At 37.8% G+C, this 17,822-nt stretch overlaps 1 protein-coding gene across 8 annotated transcripts in view; it reads right to left on the reverse strand.

Annotated features, from left to right (window-relative positions):
* Positions 1–17,822, reverse strand: part of USP34 (ubiquitin specific peptidase 34) — a 110,873-nt gene that overhangs the window by 39,862 nt on the left and 53,189 nt on the right. For 7 of the 8 annotated variants that reach the window (XM_063391449.1, XM_063391446.1, XM_063391447.1 and 4 more), the window contains exons 15-36: positions 17,164–17,780; positions 16,485–16,699; positions 14,677–14,792; positions 14,466–14,593; positions 14,002–14,091; positions 13,405–13,500; positions 12,238–12,320; positions 11,510–11,664; positions 10,518–10,631; positions 9,722–9,821; positions 9,430–9,589; positions 8,881–9,007; positions 8,636–8,783; positions 6,926–7,026; positions 6,409–6,618; positions 5,644–5,769; positions 4,779–4,901; positions 4,579–4,662; positions 4,175–4,261; positions 3,134–3,334; positions 1,731–1,813; positions 618–658 (exon numbers count right to left, since the gene is read on the reverse strand). In XM_063391449.1, the coding sequence (XP_063247519.1) occupies positions 618–658; positions 1,731–1,813; positions 3,134–3,334; positions 4,175–4,261; positions 4,579–4,662; positions 4,779–4,901; positions 5,644–5,769; positions 6,409–6,618; positions 6,926–7,026; positions 8,636–8,783; positions 8,881–9,007; positions 9,430–9,589; positions 9,722–9,821; positions 10,518–10,631; positions 11,510–11,664; positions 12,238–12,320; positions 13,405–13,500; positions 14,002–14,091; positions 14,466–14,593; positions 14,677–14,792; positions 16,485–16,699; positions 17,164–17,780 (3,205 nt within the window). The remainder of the gene's footprint in view (positions 1–617; positions 659–1,730; positions 1,814–3,133; positions 3,335–4,174; positions 4,262–4,578; positions 4,663–4,778; positions 4,902–5,643; positions 5,770–6,408; positions 6,619–6,925; positions 7,027–8,635; positions 8,784–8,880; positions 9,008–9,429; positions 9,590–9,721; positions 9,822–10,517; positions 10,632–11,509; positions 11,665–12,237; positions 12,321–13,404; positions 13,501–14,001; positions 14,092–14,465; positions 14,594–14,676; positions 14,793–16,484; positions 16,700–17,163; positions 17,781–17,822) is intronic. The other variant, XM_063391445.1, reaches the window with a different exon arrangement.

Raw genomic sequence — 17,822 nt, forward strand, 5'->3', positions numbered from 1 at the left:
TGCTTCCAACCCCTACCCCAGCTTCACTCCCAAAATAAAACTGAATTTCCCCCCTTCCTAGACTTAGATAAAGTCTGGGGATCAGAGGTGGCAGCAGGAATGGGGGAAAACCCAGATGGGATTTAGCCTGGGAAGTGGATCGGGAAAACCTGGATGAGATTTCAGCCAGAAACAGGAGCAGGAGAAACCCAGCCACGAATTCTCTGGGAAACTTGATTGGGAGAAAACCTGGACAGGATTTCACCTGGAATTAGGACTAAGGGAAAACTGGACAGGGTTTCTCCTGGGAAGTGGCTCAGGGAAAAACCTGGATGAGATTTCACAGAAACTCTGGATGGGGGAACACGGACTGGATTTCCCCTGGAAACTGGATCGGGGAATAACCACGACCTCATTTCACCCTGAATCCAGACTGGGGAGAAAACCCGGACTGGATTCCAGCCTGAAATTATATCAGGGGAAAACCCAGACTGGATTTCTCTCAGAAACCATGGTTATCTCCTTGAAATAAAATGATTTTCCAGCACACTAATGGTGGAATAAACCAAAATCATAAATTATCCCCAATTTGCTGTCCCTATTATTAGTTCCTGACACAGCTGGTTTGCAGCACTGACCTTCATGCCTTGACCTGTGATCAGACTGAGCCTTCAGCACCCTGATGGGAAGAAGAGAAAATGATTTGAATGTTATCACAGAACATAACAGAAATACAAGTACACACAAGGCACAACACAGTTACTCTTAAGTAGCCACTTGGAAAATCACTCATCTTAAAAGGACTGTAGTATTCAAAATTAGCAACAATAATTAAAATTATGTAAACCTTCAAGTCACCCCCATGAAGCTTTACTGACTACAAGATTAAAAGTCAAGGAGAAGTACCCAGAGTCCCTTTATTTTATCCAAAATAGAGGTGTCACAGCTAAGAACTGACCTATACAGAAGAAATCTACTTTTCTTCATAAAGAAACCACACTCTGCATAACATCTGCAAACTTCAAATGTTTCTATTCATTTGCTTCCATTTTCATTGATTATAATAAAAGGTTATGAAACCAAAAATATAGCATATATACTTAAAAATTATTCCTGCAACTCAACTAGAGGTCAAAGTTAAGCACACTTGCAGACTGGAAATGTTCTGAATGTCCTTAACAATCATTTAAAAATATGGTAAAACAACTATCCACCGCCTGGAATCAATTCCACAACACCAGTGCAGCAAAAACCTGACCTCCCCAGCATCAATTTGACTGCCACAAGGCAGCCTTACAGAATTGCTTTTCTCAGGACAAAAAGGCAACGGGACCAGAATCTGCAATAGGTCAGATTTTGCCTTCAGTATTAGCAGGATGCAAAAAATAAGTCAAAGCTGGCAGACGACTAAGCAACATGAAAATGAATTTATTTTAATTTCTCCTTTACGCTGCCTTGAAATTGAGAATGCTCTGGAGGAAACAAAGAAAGGATTTTGGCATGAGAATTTACATCATCTATAATTTATACAGCCATGCCTTACACCCTGACCACAGAGTTCTCACCCCTCTCCTCTCTGCCACCGCAGGAGGTGACTAAGAAAAGCAAGTCTACAGCCCCTGGAGTTGAGTTTCTGATGTGGCTGTCAGTGGGGACCGCAGCGGGAAGAGCCCTGGAGTCGGGAACTAAAGCAGCGATGAAAATGAGCAACACTCGATCCGCTTTATCACAAAAATAAAAAGATATTGTACCTAGGTGCCAAGTTGTCATATGTATAAGCAACTGACATAAGTCGCTGAATCAAACTGGTTCCCTGGACAAGTACAAGAAACACCTTTAAAAATTGAAGTCGAAAGAAAAAAAAAAAAAAAAAAAACAAGTTAATATAACAACAAGCTTTTTGATCTGTTTTTCAATTATACACACTGTGTGAATCTAAATAAACCCACCTGCGCAGAGGAGGAAGCACCAAAGGCAAATCACAGCATCTTCACAGTTAACAATTTACTGGTTTTATTAAAGTACTATTAAAGTACAGCTAAAATCCCATGTTTCACTGACTAGGTCTAGATCCTAAAATTTCATTCTCTAAGGAAGACAATGCAACTGAACAGGAAAATCAACCATTTATTCAATCCTTTCAGTAAAAACATGGCATTTTTTTTCAACATAAACTACTCACAGCATTTTAAAAACCTAAGGTTTGAGGAGACAGGGCTGAGAATGAGGTTGGACAGTTATATTTTGCCTTTCTCTGTGATTAACACATTTTATTGATTAAACACTCTCCTAAAATATTCAACTTTAGCAAACCTGACAGACTATAAAGAATTTTAAAATCCAAGTCTGAAGAAAATCTTAAAATATTTAAGTATCAAATCCACGGCAATCAAATATATGAATCAATTGACAACTAAAAATTTAAAAGCAGTTAGAGAAAGCAACAGCAGCACTTACATGCTAAAAAATGCAATTTTTTAGCAATTTGGCAAGCTCCCTGTAGCCCTGGTGATTCAGGAATTTGTTTTGTCAAAAATGGCTGATATTTACAGAATAGTTAAGGTCTTTCCAGGTATAATGAAGGGGAAGTTTTGCTCCAGCTCAGAGTTCAGACCTGCACTTTTTGGCAGTCACAGCTGGTCCTGTGCCCAAGAAAGTCGATTTACAATGAATGTTTCCCTGACTCCATGTGCTCGGCCTGCTTTAGGAAATCAGCATGCAGGAATCTGGCAGGAAGGTGTACAGCTGCAGGTGAGTTCACACTCAAATATCCCTATAAAGTTCTTTTAGTGTTAACTAAAGGAATCCAAAATGGATTTAGCGAGGACAAGGGCAGCTCATGTTATAACCACAGGTTAATAATAATATGCTACTGTAAAGAAGGACTGATCAATTTAGGCAAAAAAAATCTAAGAAACAGAGACAAAGCACTGGAATTCTGAATTCCCAATGAATGTGTTCACCAACCACCACAACATCTATTCAAATACTTCTCTAGAGAACAAGTAAGAGATCAATTATATTACTGATACCAATTAGTACTACTAACTTCTCCACTACATGATTTTGTAACTAGAATAAAGGCTTCAAGTTTCTACTCTTTTAGAAAAGGAGTCATTTTCTACAGCTCCCAGAACCTCTGTGTGTCTCCTACCTCTGTCAGCCGAGGGATGTGAAGGCCCTTCACGTGGTCACTTGTTGTTTTCCTGGATTTGCCCGGCCACGTCCTTTTCCTGTGGCTCTCTGCTACCCCAGACCAGGCAAAGACATCGTGATAAGCCAAATCCAGATCTGAGGGATCCACTGCAAACTGGCAGATCAGCTTCAGCAAGCAAGCAAGACAGTCCAGCTGCCACTAGGAAGGGGAAGGATAAGAAATCTTCAATTTTGAGGGTTTATTTTACACATAATTCAATGCCTGCTATGGAATTTGCAACTGGAAACCTCAGCAAGGTAAAAAGGATAAAAAAACTAGAAGAAACTTACAAACTAACAATAGACTAATAATGAAAAAAATGATTATTAGTCATTCTTATGTAGCATGTTCATTATTGCAAAGTGTCTTTAATAACACCACAGCCACTATGCTAATTGTCTCACTGACAGCAAGGGAAAATGCTATTTCCTGGCCTCTTAGACAAGGGAAAGATAACTAACAGATTACTACTTTTAATACAGACTATAACAAATAATTTTCCAAATAACAACCTTCCCTAAAATAAGCAGAAAAAAGAGCAAAAATAAATACTCCATCCTTGCTTGGCTACTTTTGACTTCTTTACAGAAGTATGATCTGTTATAGTAAGATCAATGCAGTTGCAATCATTCCTGAGGAAGGAACCCCAGCTTTTTTCCCCTCTGAGGTTCCCTGAGCTACAGTTTTAAGTTCTACAATTTTAAGAATGGGCAACCCTCCACAAAATCCATAGAAAAACATGAAGGGTGGTTTTAAAACATAAAAAAGCAGAAATATATATACTTTCTTTAAATAAACTCTTCCAGGAATATAAAACATTAAAAAAAAAAAAAAAAAAAAAAGAAAAGAAAAAGATGCTACTACATAGATTCCTTCTCTGATGGAAACCACCAGAAACGATTTTGCAACACAAAGATAATTGTAACAAAGGCTCAAAGTATTAGAAGTTTTTACAAGTAACAGGAATGTTCTGGAGAGAAAGGTTGAATGAACACCTACCACAGTCCATGATTCTTGTTCCTTAGGCTCTAGGATTCCAGAATTGAAAATTTCCAGTAACTGTTGGAGCCCTCCAGCAGCAACAAACTGTAAGTATATTATGGAACCAATGTGAGAAAAAGCAGATACAGAAATATCATTAGGATCAGTTAGATACCAACTTAAGCTTTATAAACTAATAAATAAATTATAAACCATTCAGCTGGATATTTTATGAAAACAAATGAAATTGTACATGGCTATGACAAATTTACAAGCCTGGTAACACAGAAAAACTTCCAAATGTTATCCCTAAATTTGACATATAAGATTTTAGGACAGATAATGTTTTACATGGGTTTTTATTTTATATCCTTCTTGAAAAACTGTCTTAAGCATCATAGAATACTGTAGGAAAAACAAACCTTGCAGCTCCACGTGTTTTTACTGTTTTCTATTTGATCTTCACTTGAATCATCTGAGTCGGGGTAAAGATCACTGTAACTTCCCTAAAGATAAACAAGATTAACTGTAAAAGCAGCTCAAGAATGGTAATATTATAAAATAAATCATCAGTATGTGCTTTGGTTCAGAGAAACACAGATAGCCAGTGCAAGAAAATTACCGTAGATTCACGTCTTATCCTCCTGTTGGGCTTCCCCAAAGCTTCAATAATTTCCAGGGCATACAAAAGTTTATGGGCACTTTTTATTCGCAGAAGGTCCTTCCAGCTAAAGCTATCATTACCCTTAAAGGTTGAAAAAAAGATGGAAAAGAGTTAATACAATTACATGCAATGCTCATCTATCTAAAAATTCTGGGAGAGGATTTTTCAAGTGGCAAGGACAAATTATTTGGGGTTTAATTTCATCTGTTATCTGAAACTAGACAAATTCAAGCATATTTCTATACATGACTAACAATGTGAATAGCGAAATTCCAGCATTATTATATGCTGGAATACACACAATTTTAAATTACAGGAAAGCAAATGTCACACTGTAATTGTCACCAAAATTTTGATGCATGTGTGCATGAAGAGCTGGAATATCTAAAATCTGTTAGGATGCAATTTCAACCACTTTTAAAGAGGTTGAATAGTATTTTCATCTGTAGGACAAGAAATCAGCTGTGCTTCCAAGCAACCCATGCTGTGAACTGAGGGAAGAAAGTACAAAAATATCATTATCACAACAGCCAGTGTTAAAAAGCCAGGCTGCAAGTGAAGAAACTGCTCTTTCGATCCAAGTAAGATTCATTAGTATTGACTATTCTTTTAATTTATAAAATAAATTTTGAAAATAAATTATAAAAACAAACTTTGGGAGCTAAGCTGACATGTCTGTTCAGTTATAGATTTCTTAGGTTTACCCTTGTCTCAGCACACTTAAAATATTTACCATTTAACATTCCAATTTGGGGATAATTCAACTAAAACAATGCTAAACAATTCAAGTGTAATAAAGATAAACATGTCAAACTTTGTTCACCTGCTCATCAGAAATATTCTGGAATGCCTGCAGCATATTAGGGCATGTTGGTAGGAGCATTAACAGTTCCCAGACACGTCTGGATAGGTTTTCTGCATGGAGATGGAGCTCTTCGCACCTTGCACTCTGACAAACCAAACCACAACCATTCTTACTGTGAACTTCTTGGAGAAAATGACATTTCAAAGCCCAAAAATGGATTTATTTGTAATTAAGAAGCTGTTTCCCATCTAATAGCTTAATCCATACTTAGGACATGATAGCTGAAGTCTCAACTTGCAAGAAACCAAGTTACATGATCTTTAAACTATATCATGTATTTTGAAATACTTAAATGCAGATAAAACTCATAAATAAATCACAGGTTCAAATCTATAAATGATTTAATTTCCCTCAAGCTAATGATGGCATACAAGGCAAAGCTTGGGGTTTTGCACTAAAACTTCACAAACCTTTCTTCAAGTCAATTCCCATTATGAGTCACCACATCTACTTAAATAATCAATATTGTTTTTAAAGAATTATATTTATTTTGTTTAAGAATTGTTTTTATAGTTTCTACAACATTTAGAACATTAAAATGTATCAGAACAATACTGCTAAGAAAAAAGGAAAATGATAAAGATTTTACCACATGTGAATAAGCAGACAATGAACATCTCTAGCAACTGAGCAGAACAGACAAAAAATAGGCTTCACAGGAAAACCAGATCCAATTAAAGAAGACTTAAATGTAATTGTTGTAATAAAATTACTCTAAATTACCTCACTATCTTCCATAGCCACTTCTCCAGAAGGAGGCTTAAAAGAGGCCAGCATCTCTAACAAATCAAACAGGGTGGTAAGATGAGGTTCTTGCAGGAGCAGAAGCATTGGAATGTTGTCCTTCTGAGGAGGAGGTAGGCAGGAAGCTGGGAGCTGGACACCTTCACCCTTCCGTTCTCTCCTGGGGGCACCCAGGGATACAAACACCATCTGCAACACAGACACAACCTTATGCCAGGCCATGGAATGTTTCCACAAGGAGCAGAATTTTAAAAATTAAAGACAAATTTTTGGTTTGTAGTCAAATCTTTATATTGTAGCATTTTTAGCAACTGCCACAAATGAAGTTTGGATTTGCTCTCACTTCAGGCATTCATGGTGCAGCTGCCCCTGCGGCTGGGGAGACTGCAGTGCTGAGCTGGTGTCACCCCACACATTGCTCACACCCAGCCCCACGTACAGCAATCAGCTCAGAACACAAAAGCAGAGTCCTGGCCACTGTTCCCAGTGACTGTACCTGCATATCCTTAAAGCCCAACTCGTGGAGCGTTTTCTCATCGTAGTCAGTTGTCAGCTCGTGCCCAGATGAAATCATTCTCACAGGTCCCATGAGGCCGCCTAGGATAAAAGCCTGTTTCAGCCAGATTCTGGAATCATACTTTCAGTTTCACAGTTTTCATAGTTCACCCCTCAGTAGAGGCAAAAACTTGATGTCATTTCCTTAAGGGAATTGGTTATTACATCAAACTAAATTTACTTGCTTGTATTCACAAATAACCTTTTCAATACCAGGTCACTCAACTTCGTAGTGAAAAGCATTTATAATACAAATTTAAACATGCCTTGCATACTTTGTAGTAAATGACACTGTGCCACAGAAGGAAAATGGAAAATGACTGTGATAATCAACAAAATCCCCTTGTACCACGCACCTGTGGCCAAGTCAAAGAAGCAGGGATTAATCTTACTTAAATATAAGTTGGAACCAAAGAAGTCGCACCCACTTCAGAAGGGAAAAACTGAGAACACCCTGCAAAGAACTCAGCACTGAACAAGAAACCTGAACAATTTAAAAGATCAAGAACTGAATTCCATTTGGTGCAGACAACCAAGCATTTCTTCTTACAAGCACACTTTGCCCAACACAACCACATGTTTCTAAAATACCAGTTACAACAAAATAAATATTTTCTGCTATGTGGTGGAAAACAAGGCAGTTTCTTTACTATAACTGCTTCTGGTGAGTGGCTGGAAAAGGATTTTACAAAGAAGGCAATTAATGTGTCCAAAATTCAGTCTGTTTACTTACATTGTGTCTCATTAAAACATGTTTTTTTAGAAGTTGTTAAACTGTGAAAAGCAAGTCTGAATCATGTTTAAACATATACTAATAGTAGTACTGGAAAGAGCTGTTCATGGACAGAATTCATTCAGATAATTATTCATTACATGCTAACTCATGCTTATAATGAGAAAGAAAAAGTGAGAAAATATAAAGATAATTCAGAAAACATTTTGAACAGCAATAACTGATAAGAATGCTGCAATATATAACAGCAGGAGGATTTAGAAAACATCCTCCTGAAGGATAAAGCAGGAATTTTCATTCACAAACACAATAAGAGGGGACAACAACAGGATGCATATTCACTATACAAAGCAAGGTGACATTCCAAATTAGGAGCCTCAAAGCAGGATGAAGAATCATTTCTGCTACAGGATGACCATAAATTAAAAAGCAATTGCAAGAGTAAGGAAGATCTTCCACCTGAGTGGAATACATGTATACAGAGCATAAATTATGAATTTGAATTGTGGCTTCAAACTTTGAATCAAAGGCAGAGCCAGAAGTGTATTAATCAGGTGAAATACAGAGTAAGATATACAGAAATGTAAAATTTTATCAGGTCATGTGCAACAGAATCTCCAGTTTACAGAAAATAACTTAATTCAAACAACACCAAGAAAAATAGTGTGGGGGGAAATCTGTTGGACCATGGAATTTGGACAGATCTAAGGATTTACAGGATTTACATTTTCTTTGCTATTTCAATGAAATGATAGTGCTTAAGAAACAACACTATTAATTAGAAGTGAGGGTGATAGTAATTAAAACTAAAGCTAAAGAAAATAAATCAAAATGCTTGCTCAGCTGGGCTATCTGGGGGCAAAAAACTCACAATCATTTAGGTTACAAAGGCAAAATCTCCAGGTAGGAAGAGCTCACCAGGGAAATCCCCTTTGCGACTGCTTTGGCCGAACTCCTGAAGCTGAGCTTGCTGATTTATCTGCTCCTTCTGCAGATTTTCATACCAGTGGGTGACTTCTGCTCGGAGATCAGCCACCTGATCACTCGGGTACATTTCTATGGTCATCTGAAAGAAAACAGCAGTTTCATTTTTCCCGAGACACCTATGGATGGACCAGCCTTTAACAAGGGAGGGTGTGCCTGGCAAAGGAATTTTCCCTCACCTTGTCAGGAAGTCCAGCTGGCTGACAGACAATCCTTAGAGGTAGCGACTGTTTGTCACTCAGGGCTTTCAAGTGACTGCTGATGCCAGTGCCTTCAATCTGCCACTGTCTCAGGTGATATGCAAACCTGAGGAAGCAAGGAAAAACATGGAAAAAGTGGTTTTTGTCAAAGACTATTTAACACAAATGTTTGCTGAACCATGAGAGAGACAAAACCTGCTAATAGTTGTTTTGAGGGTTTTTTTCAATAAGAGGAAGTTATTGACATCCTTGCTTATTTTCCAAATAAAATTAAAATAACTTTTAAGAAGTTTCTTTGGTGAGGGATGGGGAAACACAAACACATCCACACACTGATACAAGAACAAGGGCCAGCTCTGGTAACTGTTTAAACTTTATTTATTAACTTTTTACAATTATTCTCTGCTGTCTTTTTTTTACACAAAGAAACCACTGCTTCAATTAATAATCACTCTTAACACACTCATCATTATGGTAAGAGGAATAGAAACAAATTCTGCACCCAAATATATCAATAGAGTTTTTTACCTTCTCCTGAAAGCCTCCAGGTGTGTTTTCAGCATTAAGAGCCCTCTTTCAATAATGGTCAGACTTGAATGAGAGTCTTGCTCCAGGTTACTCGAAGCTATCATCAAACTCTCCATGCACTTGCTAATAAATTCCTGTTCTTTTTCCAGACCAGTTTTACCTGGAATACCAGTTCAAGTCAATTTACAGGCACAGCTTTGGAACAACACATTTTAATACAAAGAACAATAAAAAGATAGTGCTGGGTATTCCTTAAAGCACTTTAAACAGAAAAAAAAAATGAAGCTGATACCGTTGATGTAGTAAGAGTTGATGTACTGGATGGCTGCTCGACTGACATCACCGGACTGTGCCCTTAAAGCAATGCCCCAGAACTGGTCCATGCCACACAACTGTTGGACAAAAGGCAAACAAGCACAGAAACAAAACATTGCCTCATTATTTTACTAGCAGTGAGCGCCTTCTGATCTGAGACATTCTTTTTGCCTCTTGACTCAATCTCTAACAATATCTCATTTTTTCCACTGCTTGCACTGTCATCACTGCACACACCAATTACTACAAAACTCTAAATTTCTCAGAAACATTTTCAAAGTCTAAAACATGAGGAGAAGTGGTTGAAATTCCAAACAGTGGATTTTCATTTTTGACAAACAGGAATATTTTCAAATGAAGCCATAAAACCATAACTATAATCAGTATTCCTTGCAAGAAAAAAAAATTGCCTCAAATCAATTAAGAGAATATATTCTAAATATAATTTTATTTATGAGAGAATTGCTCTGGATAAAAAACTTCTAAAGCGCATAACACATAAATTGAGACACATTTTACAACAGATTTCTAGTCAGAGTTAAGTATGACTAACAGAATGTCATTTGACTCTTCTTCATTAGATAAGTAAATGTTACAAACCTATTTTTTAAACTCAACAGTGGATACAGTGCAGTTAAGATAAAATATGATGAACTGCACAAAGATTTGCAGGCAACAGGTATCACTTTTTTGTGGTTTCCTATCTTTGCCTCGAGAGACAAAATGCACACGTGCCAGAGAGAAGAAAAGCAAGAGACAGAATCCAGGCTCACCTCGGAGTTGGAGCCACCATCATAAGCACTGGTAGCCAGCCGAGCCAAATTACACAAATGCTGGAAGAGGTTCAGGCCAGTCATACTGATCGTTTCAGGTTTGAGCTGTGGCATCTAAACAAATGCAAAAAAAAGTCACTGGTGGAACAGAGAGCAATTACATGGTGTTTATTTCACTTTACAGGATATTTACTTCACTAGCACTGGTATTACTAAACACTGTTATTATTAATCACATTCAAATGCAGTAGATCAAAGAGATTTGTTCTTGAAAAAGATCATATCCTGAGTTTTAGATATAATAAAAAAATAATCAGCTATAATTGGCTTAAACAGTTCACTTCACCACTGATTTGAACTGTAACAATTCAGAGGGGCAAAAAAATTATTTCATTTTAACATCAGCTGCTTAACTTATCAACAGCAGGAGACTTTGTTACCTTATGTGATGCCCATCCAAAAAAACATACATGTGCAAAACTTGACAAAAACCTGTGTAACCTTGGGAAAGAACTAGACTACATTAGTTATTGCACCAACTATCCATTTTTTAATGCCATCTGTCAAAATACATGGATGGAATCCCTCAGAGAAAGCTCTGCATGTTTAGTCTTTTCAGTGGCTGTACTGCTGAGATTAATAAGCCCCTCCCAAAAGGAAAAGTCCATTTTTCAGTCAGGCTGAGCTGTACAGCATAATGCAAACTATAGTTTTGTGCAGGTTGTTTTTTTCCAAATTTAAATAAAGTGCTACACAGCTGCAGATAGAACACATGAGCAATTTGTAAAGAAGCACTCAGGTAAATTGTAGTGTGAAAAGAATTCCCACTAATCCATTTCCCTTCTCTCTCCAGACAGAGAAAAACCTTTGCATGACAAGCAGGGCCTTCCTGGACTACTGAAGAGATGATTTCCATAGAAACAATTTTAAATATGATACGGAAAGAAACATTCTTATTGGAATTATAAGGTTGCAATTAACTCTGTACATACCTTTTCCAAAAAAAGATGCTTGTAAGTCTCCATACCCATGGCATGCTGGTCTTTACTCCGTACTTGATTCAAGAACCAGTGTAGTGCATCGTCATAGCATTCAGAATCTTCTACTAAGCAGTGCCACAGGATGTCCACTTGTTCTAAACTCAACCCTACAATTAGGGAAGTATTTTTAACTACTCCTTTAGAACACCAAATATTCCACAGAACCCAAGAACACACAGAAAAATCAGAACATTTCTGTCAGGTCACAGTGTATAAATGTATTGTATGACAATTTGACTCTCTATAGTGAGACCACCCAAATATCAGTTGTACAAAGTGTAATTTCTTTTTTCATATGGAAAATTAATTTCTGACAGTATTAAATATAAAGGATTATTTATTTTTGGAAAATAATACTCCAGTAGAAGATCTCTGTGAACATTATGGACACAAACCAAAGCCCATAAGTACATAATGTATTACCTTCCTTTAGTAATTACCACAATCCTATTATTTAGAAAAACTGCAGCACAGGGAACATGAACATTTGTTCTCACAGAACTGCAACAGAAATTGAACTCCAATGTTGGTTCTGTGCTTTTGCCAGAAACTCTTCCTTCTTTTGAAACTGTCTCAGAGATTATTTTAAATTGAATGCTTAAAGTAACATATTAAGCTGACATGAATTACTAAGAAGTATTTTTGCCTTACTCTGGGGTAAGATAACCTCAAATACTCACTGAAATGATCTGGAGATCCCAGAGTTGAAAACACACATGTCAGGAACTGAAGACGAACCTGAACCTCTGCACTGTGGCTGTATCTAAATGAAAATTTGGACAAGAAATGGAAGTTTGTTTTGTTGTTTATTGCCGTGACTTCTTTCCTACTCATCCACGTGCCTCTTAAAAGCATAAATAATTGTTTCTTACAAGTTTCTTTCTGAATTTCTAAACTGGTGTATAGCCCAAAGCCCAGCTGAAGATGTTGCAGAACCACCCCAAACAGCAGAATGACACAATAGTTGTCACTAGATGAAGTCTTTCTTTTGTTGGGAATTGAGAAGGAGGACAGGAGTGAGCTTTTTGTCTTACAGTCCAACTCAAATGTACAATTTGATCACCTTGCAGGATCTACCTTATTTTTTCCCCTTACCTGTAACATTCCAATATTTCTACTCTGAATTTCTGATTCCAAATTATCCCTATTCTTTATAAAAGTATTTTCATAACTTATATAAAAATATTGACTATTTCTAGTTATGCAGTAGAAGTTTGATAGTAAAAGGAGCAGAACAATGTCTCATTTTACCTGAATTTAAAGGATCCCACCTTCCTAAGTAATTCCTCACTAAAGCAACATCTAATATAAAGGGTGAAGTTAGATTTGAAGAAGTTAAATTGGACACATAAATAGCAACATTTTTCAGATGTGGGTAACCATATCGACTTTGACATCTGTCAAAACATGAACAGTCTCTTCCTCTGGGATTGGGGAGCTGGAAATTGCATTGCTTGCTTATATACACCTGATTTTAATCACACAGATTAGAAAGTGCAGATGGATGTATTCAAACAAAAATTTTATGCAAAAGCTAATGACAATTTTTAAAACAAAAACGTTTGAATAGTTCTAGTATATGAAATCACTTTAAATTAACTTGAATATTGACACTTTCATGTTTTATTTGCACACAAATATTCATGACATCTAACAAAAATGACACAAGGGTTGGGGGTTTTTAAGAAAAAGGAGCTATTTAAAATGTTTTTACAGACCTTCGTCTCCTTAAGCAGGACATGTCCCCATAGAAAGTATTTACTTACAAGAACACAGCAGCAGCAACAGAGGAAAGCAGAAATGGTTAAAAGCATAAAATATCCAACACTCCGAGTCCGTGTACTTACAGTGCGTGTTTGTGTCGTCCCTCCCTGACTGCCTGGATGTAGTGTACCAAATTATCAAAGAAAAGTTTCATCATATTTAGCTCTTTTTCTGCCCACCTGTGGCAATTTAAAGGACAGAAAGTATTATGGTTTGCTTAAAAAGATCAGAAAAGCCACAGAAAGCAGACAGCTGTTACAGGAAAATGGCACACACATAACCCCAGAGTAAACATTCAGTCCTTCATCTACCACGAATTCAGGAGTTGTACTGTACTCCCTTCTTCCTTGCAATGCCTAAGATTTCCTAATGTTATTTTCAGGCATAGGACTGACAGAACACTCCCTTTCGAGCCCATGAAAACTGTTCCTAAAGGCTATAATTCAGAGAAAGTCTAACTTGGAACTGGGCATATATTTAAATGTCATGTCAAAAAGGCCAAGAAAAATTGCTGATAATCACTATCAGCTTTCCCAGAAGTTCTGGCAGTCAGATCAGGCAGTTACATGGTTTGCTCTGCTAAGGAATGCTGTACTCTGTATAATCTTCAACTTTCAAAGGATTTTATATGCGAGAGAGCCCCCTAAATCCCAGCACTGTTGGGACAGGGGCCTACTTACATTGTTATCCAATGTGTATCATAGCTGCTCCCAAATTGCTGAAATGTTCCAAACAGCTTGGGAAGAAGACGAAGTGAAACTACTACAGATCTGAGGAGAAAGAGAGAAACAATGACAACACGTGATTGTTACAAAACTGAAATAATTCATTTCAACATTCCTTTGAGAAGCTCAGGTTCTGTGAGCAAAACAAAGGAAGGCACTAATGGAGAGCACCATGAATCATAAATCATAGAGTGATCTGGGCTGGACGGGACCTTAAAAGTCACCTCATTCCACCCTCTGCCATGGGCAGGAACACCTTCCACTGTCCACAACACTTTGGAAACTTTTTTTATTCTAATACTTTGCCTAGTTTAAGTTGTCTTCCTGGAAAACAAAATAACTGTTATAGCCAACTTGGATTTCTGGCACATTGCAAAAATAAGATACTTGTAAAACAGATAATTTATGACTGAAGTTACCTGTTGTTTGCTAAATTTTCTAAGCAGCCTTCAATAAATCTCATTCGAATCTGTCTGTCAGTGAACCAGCACACTAAAGAACAGAGCAGCTTCTCTGCCTCATTTATTAACCCTTCAGAGAGATGAATCTACAACAAGTAGGGAGAAAGGTCAATGAATATGATGTATTTCTTTGCTTTTGAAAAGTAGTGTTTTCTGGTATTCGACTCACTGCATCTTCATCCTGGACCAGATCCCAGAGCAGGGTATTTCCTTTCTTACAGACGTTATCCAGATTAATGTCCGTCACTGCATTGCTGTTGTACTGATGCTTGTGAACTGCTGGTCCTGCACAGACCATAAAGGCCATTAGTGAATAAACAGAAGGAACCATCTGAACTCAACGTTATTCCCTAAGTGCACAAACAACAACACATTTTATTTGTTAACTTGGCAATTCCAAAGTGCAACAACACTGTAATTGCAGCCTTTTTTCACATATGGGCTCTTAAAAGACCATACAGAAGCCAACAGGGCAGTTGGGCCAATATTTGCACGGCTTTTGGCTAATGGTGGAGTGCAATTGAAAACAGCACCGAAGAACTGCAGATGCAATTGCTTTGTAATTTAATTCATACTTTAATTAAAAGATTTCTTCAGCCTTTCAGTGGTGCCTCGGTCCAAAGGGAGTTATCTCCATAACCACCACGGCTGGAACGCAGGGAAGGAGCACATTTCAATAAATTCCCCTCCTACTGCGATTCCCTCCATTCAACTAAAAAGCAGCAAAAACAAACACCATTTTTCCATGTGCTAAAGCATCAAAGTGCAGAGTTTTAGAAACTCATCATGTTTTCATAAACACTGATAGACATTTTCTTCCCTCTCTGTGCCCACAGCTGGCACCATTCATTGATCCACGGTTTAATACTATTTTCATAGCACAGCAAAGTCAAGTAGAAAATTCAGACTGCACACAGAACACTGTAATTATTTGCACATGCAAAACGAGGGGTGTCAAAAATAAACTGCACTGAAGGCCTCATGCTCAACCAGTAATTTGAATCTTCAGTTACACAAGTAATATCTATGGAAAATATTGAAAAAAATATGCTGATTTATAGATTTATGAAGTTTATTCAACTCTGCAGTGTAGAAAAAAATCCAAAATTTCAATGTCAGGCAAAAATTATTACCACAAAAATTTCTTATTCAATTACTTCAGGGCAATATATAAACAGCACTGGGTTTGCTGTCTGCTGGACGAGAGCAAACTTTGTTCTTGCAGGCCAGTGAAGAAAAACATGAACCCTTCACCAACCCTGTTCTCCATTATGTTTAAAAAGAGGGTAAAAGAGAAAATAAAGCTGCCAAAATAGCATATGGAAAGATGATATGATTCTTGAGAAGTGTTTTAGGAGTATCTTAAATTGCACCCTGAAGTAAACCAGAAGATTTGGCAGTGTAAGATGAAATAGCATAAAATGCCCTTTGCAGCAAACTCCCAAAAGTATCAAGTCACATTTTAAGTCTTTTTTCCAGAATTATCTTCTCTAGAGCCCATTATGGTTAATTCATTTATAGGTTAATTTATGATGTCAAATGTACAAAATCACAGTAATGTGCAACCACTGGCACGAAAATTGCAGAAAGGTTTCAGAGAGGAAAATAAAGAGAATCTTGCATTTCACTACCACCTTTCTTTACACTTGAACAAGCTATTAGAAAAAACACTTAGGAGGTTTTTCTGTGCCTTTATTTGTTTTAACTTGTATTCAAAGCTTCAGACCAAATGGGAAGGTGGGGGATTTAATAAGAAAAACACAGCTAAAACACAGCTAAACACGAATGTTTCTGTGTTGACAAATGAACACAGATACAAAAATGAATCTCTTGGGGAAACATTAAGTTCTCAGCAGTCATCATGGTTTCTTTGGACAAATACAATTAAATGGTTAAAATAATTTCATTACTTTAATTATGGGAGATTAATTCAAAAAGACAAACTAGATTTCTGAGTTTTTCTTTTATCACTCTTACCTTGACTCAGATGTTCATGATAGATAGAGGCCAGGTTCGGGAGGTGCTGCTGAAGATGAGACGTTAGCTCAGCATGGGAATTAATCTGTACAAGCTCTTCTTCACAGCCAGATTCTTCCCCATCAAAATCTGCCATGTTTTTCTCTGATTTTGCACTGACTTGAGAACTACTGCAGCTGACATCATCTGCACTGAGCATATCATCAACCATATGCCTGTAAAAGAATATCAGAATGGACAATATCAAAGAGGAAGTTGTTTATAGCAGACTACAAGCGAGCAGACATCTCCCTAAAGCTAAAGTCAGGATGAATCATCTGTTTGAACAGCAGCCTTGTATGAATTGGAAAAACAATTACAGATAAGTAAACTGAAGGTCTCACTAGCATGAGGATTGGTTTCTTAATGTTAACTAAATGCAGCACTTTTAAAAACATTTTTAACATTTTCTTCAACGCTGTCTTATTTATTCAATACCAAAACTTAAGAGAAACCTTTAATCAGACGTTAACAAATCAGGTATCTGTGTAACTGTCTGTGATAACGATCATCTCTGTAAGACAAAATTATCCTGAGCTACAGCAAAATGTCCATACACCAATTTCTGCCCAAATGGAGGATTTGCTAACACTTTTATTTCTCTCATGGAACGAGTCAGAAGAAATGCCAAGCTGCTTACCCGTCGTGGTGATGGTGGTGGTGGTGATGGTGGTGGTGGTGCTGGGGCCCAATGAACTGTCGACAGTTAAATAATTCATTCCCAATAGTTTCCCCAAGGAAGTCCCCTGTGTGAGTTATACAAGAGTCTTGAGAGCCTTGTGAAATGTGAGCAGTGCTCATTTCCCCTGCCATGTCGTGCTCTGCGTCCTCAGTGTGGGAACAGGCGTCGAGCATGCGGATGCGGTTATCCACGGGCGGCACGGCGTCCGTGTTAAAAACATGGTCCTTGCCCGCCCCGTTGCTGGCACCGCTCCTCTCCGACGCCCCCTGGGCATCTCCCAGGCAAATGCCCGTCTGTGATTCCAGTTTTCTGCCCCGTAGGTCTGTGCTCCTGCTGCTTTTCTGGGCATTGTGACTCCTGTCTTCCTCCTCTTCGTCCTCCTCCTCTTTGAGAGCCTCGATGTCCGCGATGTCTTCCGACTGCACCTCGCTGCCGGGGCTGCCGGCGGACTGGCTGGCGTGACTGGAGTTGGCCTCGTTGCTGGATCCATCACTGTGGCCACTGCTGCTCCCAGGCCCACTGCTGCCGTCCTCACCACTGTTGGCTGTCTCATCAGAGCTTCCTTGCATGGATTCCTGAAATTATTTAGGGTTTTTTAATAAGATTGGCAGAAAAAT

Source organism: Prinia subflava, chromosome 2 (assembly GCF_021018805.1).
Source record: "Prinia subflava isolate CZ2003 ecotype Zambia chromosome 2, Cam_Psub_1.2, whole genome shotgun sequence".
Taxonomy (NCBI): domain Eukaryota; kingdom Metazoa; phylum Chordata; class Aves; order Passeriformes; family Cisticolidae; genus Prinia; species Prinia subflava.